Raw genomic sequence first — 5,162 nt, 5'->3', positions numbered from 1 at the left:
TATATATATATATTTTTGTTCTGACATAAACTTTAATAATGTCTTGTATTGCTCATTTACCTTTCCTGGGTGAACCCTTTCCCAGGCTATGTCGGGATTTCCCTGTTCTTTCCAGTCAGACGTGTTTCTCTTCTCTGGTGGCTGTGTAAACAGCAGAGACTTATGATCAGCAGGCGTTTACTGCACACGCTTCCCTGTTACTGTATGCAATCCTGTATTGCTTAAATGTTTTATTAAGGTCAATGACACCCTCAGTGATTCTTTAATCTGGGTGACTATGAACCTGCTGTTGCACGAATTAAAGTGCCGGCATCTGTCTTCCCTCGGTGCCGGCATCTGTCTTCCCTCGGTGCCGGCATTTGTCTACTCTTAGGGCTGGTGTAGACCTGGGCGATACGGGACGTGTGATCGTGTGCAGTGTCACACAGCGGTTGCTGCTTGGCCCCCATTGATTTCAATGGGGTTAGATCCACACGGCAATCGCTGAAAAAACGTGCGGAATCGCGGCGGGAGACTGCCCAATCCGACTGGCGTGACTGGGGTGCCATTAGAAAAGAATGGCACCGCTAGCGCGATCAGTGGTGGTGGGCGACTTGGTGACGGCACGGCAATCTGCGCACGAAACCGTGTGGTCTCGAAGTCGCACACTACCACTGTCACGAATCGCGCAAGTGTGAACCTGGCCTTAGTCCCAGCATCTCTCTACTCTTAGGCCCCATTCACACTGAGCGATTTATCACGTGGTAATTCCCGCGATATCGCGGCTATTTACCGCGCGATATCGCTCTCCAATGCATGGCAATGGGGCTCTGTCCGTCGCTGTCGCGGGTCGTGCGTCGCTGCAGCAGGACCCTTGTTAGAGCGGATTTTGCCGCGATTCTAGCTTGCTCAATGCAAGCATTTGCGCGATATCACGCAAAATGCAAATCGTGCTACAAACGCGCGATTTGCGAATCGCTCAATGTGAATGGGGCCTTAGGCCTGGTTCACACCATTCAAGTCAATGGCAACTGTTAACACCTTTGCATGGCGTTGCCCGTAGAAAAACACTTGCTGCAGGAAAATATGCAGGAGCTATTGTGAGGCGGATCTCGCGCGGTTTTGGTCCCATAGACTTGTATTGAAATCGTTGTTTTACATCTCTATGCAAAAATGCGCGAAAAACACGCGGAAACTGCAAACATCAAGTGTGAACCTTAGCTTAGTCCCAGCTACTCTCAGTCCCAGCATCTTTCTACTCTTAGTGGTAAGAAAGGTAAGCGTATTTAAAAGGAGACATCAGTAAATTTATATTTAAAGCTGAACTCCCAACAAGCCGCTAAATATGCAGTTGAAAACATATATGGGATCTGTTTTACTTGCCAAAGGATTTGTAGTTGTGATAAGCCAGTCCTGTGATCCGCTGCCAGAGAGACAACCTTGGCCACCACTGCAGCATCAAGAGCACAACTTGAACACTACGTCAGAACACAGCCCCAGCTTTCTAAGGCTGGGCACACACCTTACAACCATCGCAAGACTTCTGTCTTGCGATGGTTGTAAGGTACTTAAAAAAACGTACGATCTACCTATCTTGCATAGGCAGATCGTACTTGCGATTATCGCAAGCCACGCCCCCTGAGGGGCGGGCTTCCGATGACCGCAATGCCAAACAGGCAGTGTGCGCTTGCGCACACCGGCCCGTCCGGCTTTTATCTCACGAACATGCTACACACACGCCGAACATCGTACGATGCTCGGCGGGTTTTGAAACATGTTCGTAAGTTTAAAGTCGTGCGATCTTACAGTAGTAGAGATCGCACGGCTTCCACACACCTTACGATAATTGTACGATCGCGGGATTTCCCGCGATTATCGTAAGGTGTGTGTGGGGACCTTAACTGAGCAACAAAGAGCAGCTGCACATTGAAGGTGATTGCAGGTGGCCAATATCAAGATACGCTCACAGGGCTATTCACAGTAGGGTTTGGAGAAGGCAGGAGAAGTGAACAATCTAGTTCACGGCACACTAGTGTGCCGCGGCACAGTGGTTGAAAAACACTGCTCTAGTTACATCGTGTGTTGGTGTTTATTTCAGATAAGGATGTTTTAGAGCTTTTTCCCCCCTCTCTTTTAGTTGCTCTTGGCACCCACCCCGTACATCATAGGAGTCACTGCCAGCTTCTTCCTCTACAAGTCTGACTTGAGAGTGCCTGATGATATCTGGCTAGTAGACCTGGACACTATTGCAATGCCTCATGGCATTTGTAGTTTCACCACAGCTGGAGGGCCGGAGTTTGGCTACCCCCGGTCTAGGACAACATAGCTGAAATGGAGAGTGAGCTGAATTGGAGAATGTTTCCAGTTCAGCTATGTTGGCCTAGATTTTTCACTTCTGCCTCCTCCAAACTCTTCACCCTTCTGTCAATAACCCTTTTAGTTACTCAAGCTAGTTTCCCCTTCACATACACTTTAATTATTTTGGTCCTTGTTTTAAAAGAAAACTTGACTGATGAAAACTAGAGCTCTACAATCTGTGTTAAGGTCATCAGCCATCCCCTCTGTGACTTCCAATGGCTTCATATCTTTGTATTTGGTGTATAAGATTTAATGGGATCATTATCTGTGTTTCAGAGACACCATGTGGAGGATTTTCACTGGCTCTCTGCAGCTGGAGGAGAAGTCCAATGTTCTCCTGCACGACTTGCGTGAAATCGAAGCTTGGATCTACCGTCTTCTGCGTTCCCCAGTTCCTGTACCCGGCCAGAAGAGGGTCGACGTGGAAGTGCTGCCCTTGGAACTGCAGCCATCTTTGACCTTCGCCCTTCCCGAACCCTCTCGTTTTTCGTTGGTGGATTTCCCTCTCCACTTGCCTCTGGAGCTTTTGGGAGTCGATGCCTGCTTACAAGTCTTGTCTTGCATTCTTTTGGAACACAAGTGTCGTGATACACACTCGAGGTCATTTGTTGTTATTGTCAAGTATGATATCCTAATTGCAGAATTGTAATTGTTCCAGGTTGTTCTGCAATCCCGAGATTACAACGCACTGTCAATGTCTGTAATGGCTTTTGTGTCCATGCTTTATCCACTGGAGTATATGTTTCCTGTAATTCCACTGCTTCCCACATGTATGGCATCTGCTGAGCAGGTAAGATGTACGAACTTCTTTCCATTCACCACCGATTTCTGATGATATTTTACTGTGTTCTGATGACCCTTATCCATAATCCAGACCTGGTCAGTCTAGGACTGTCCCTGCAATGCCCACCTTATAAAGGGTTTGGAAACTGACTCTTACTAGGGCTGCAGCTAGCGATTATTTTCATAATCGATTAGTTGCCCAATTTTTCGATTAATCGATTAGTTCATTAAAAAAAATCTCTCCTCCCAACCAACTAATTGATAAGTTGGTTGCAGCCCTAACTCCTACAGCTGCAGATGGTGGGTCTCGCATCTCATTTGGATGCGGAGTCTTCCCAGGTTATGTGTGTGACTTGCCTATTAAGTTGTCATCTGCAAATTACACCACCAGGACCCAGAGCTAAAGTTCTGCCCCCTGGGAGGCATATCCATATGGAGAGGAGACCCAGAGCAATCCCAGAACATGTTGGTGAGTTTAAATCTACTAGTTAAACTGCAAATGCTTTGGAGATCCTACGGGAGAGGTGAGGTTCATGGCCATGCAAACAGCATTATGGTCTCTGTTCACCCTGCTTACCCAGAGAGCGTCACAGAATTAAAGCTGAACTCCAGGCAAACGGCAAAATACACAGATGAACTACATATAAGGGAGATGTTTTACCTGCCAAAGGATATGTATTTCCAACTATCATCCTGAGATTTACAAAGCTCTGCCACACATCACAGCCCTATCGTGTGTGTGTGTGTGTGTGTGTGTGTGTGTGTGTGTGTGTGTGGAGAACCTGATCTTTCACTGCAGTTTTACTTATACCTATAGTTCCCCCCAATCATTTGACTGGACAGTGAAAGGAGAAGTGGCACACTGATGAGTTCATCTCTCTGTCACTATGCTCTTTCAAATGAATGAGCTGCCCTACCATGTCACATCGCAGAGGTGTGAATGGACGCTTACCATATAAGACATCTAGGCAAAGGTGGGTTGGGCTGGTACGCTCCAGGAATTGCAGGGCACAGGACAATTGCATCTTATAGCAACCAATCATATTTCATATGTTCTCTTCACAGAGGAGGTTAGCACTGCTTTGAAGAGTGACATGTAAATCCTTACTGCTTACAGTGCATACATATATGCAGTGACCCCCCCCCCCGTTTCGGCCTACAGGACAATAGAGTTGTGTATGAATCTCTAGAGCAGGGGTAGCCAAACTCTGGCCCTCCAGCTGTGGTGGAACTACAAATCACATGAGGCATTGCAAGATTCTCACAGCCACAGGGATGACTCCCGGAGAGAGATGCAGCATGGGATTTGTAGTTTCACCACAGCAACGGAGTTTGGCTAGCCCTGCTCTAGAGTTTTTTACACAATTCATGGATCTCTAGTTACATCATGTGTTGGTGTTTATTTCCGATAAGGATGTTTTAGAGTTTTTTTTTTTTTTTTTACTCTTTTAGCTGCTCTTAGCACCCACCCCGTACATCATAGGAGTCCCTGCCAGCTTCTTTCTCTACAAGTCTGACTTTAGAGTGCCTGATGATATCTGGCTGGTAGACCTGGACACTAACAAGGTGCGTACTGATTCTTTCCGCTTATTGTATGCAATTACCTGTAACGGCTCTGATTTCAGTGGACTTTTCTATTTTCTTTTTTTTTCTGGCAGGTTTTAGTACCTACTAATGCAGAGCATATACCCATCCTGCCAGAACCAGAAGCATCGGAGCTCAAGAAGCACCTCAAGCAGGTGAAGGGGAAGCTACCCGATACAATGACATCTCCGCTTTCTGCCAGTTAAAGTTATTGCTTCACATTGCATTGCGCAGTCGTTAGAAATTGTTTTTGTCGTGCCCTGCATTTTGTTTTTTTTCTTCTCAGTTTTTTTTTTCTGTGTGGGCCAGTCTATATTTTATGTGTTTGTTTTTTTTCTTTAATGGTATGGCTCTTCTTTTCTCACTCCATTCTTTTTTTAAGTTTTTCCTCTATTTTGCAATATTTCATCCTTTTCAGATTTTTTTTTGTATATTACTCTTGAACAAAAACCGAAACC

At 46.0% G+C, this 5,162-nt stretch overlaps 1 protein-coding gene across 1 annotated transcript in view; it reads left to right on the top strand.

Moving 5' to 3' along the window:
• Positions 1–5,162, top strand: part of MADD (MAP kinase activating death domain) — a 101,031-nt gene that overhangs the window by 34,596 nt on the left and 61,273 nt on the right. Inside the window, exons 4-7 of the mRNA XM_018562147.1 lie at positions 2,614–2,917; positions 2,996–3,127; positions 4,573–4,686; positions 4,779–4,859. Of these exons, the coding sequence (XP_018417649.1) occupies positions 2,614–2,917; positions 2,996–3,127; positions 4,573–4,686; positions 4,779–4,859 (631 nt within the window). The remainder of the gene's footprint in view (positions 1–2,613; positions 2,918–2,995; positions 3,128–4,572; positions 4,687–4,778; positions 4,860–5,162) is intronic.

This window comes from Nanorana parkeri, unplaced genomic scaffold, assembly GCF_000935625.1.
Source record: "Nanorana parkeri isolate BGI_ZX_2015 unplaced genomic scaffold, ASM93562v1 scaffold562, whole genome shotgun sequence".
NCBI classification, from domain to species: Eukaryota; Metazoa; Chordata; class Amphibia; order Anura; family Dicroglossidae; genus Nanorana; species Nanorana parkeri.
This window is presented reverse-complemented; position numbering and strand designations above follow the sequence as displayed.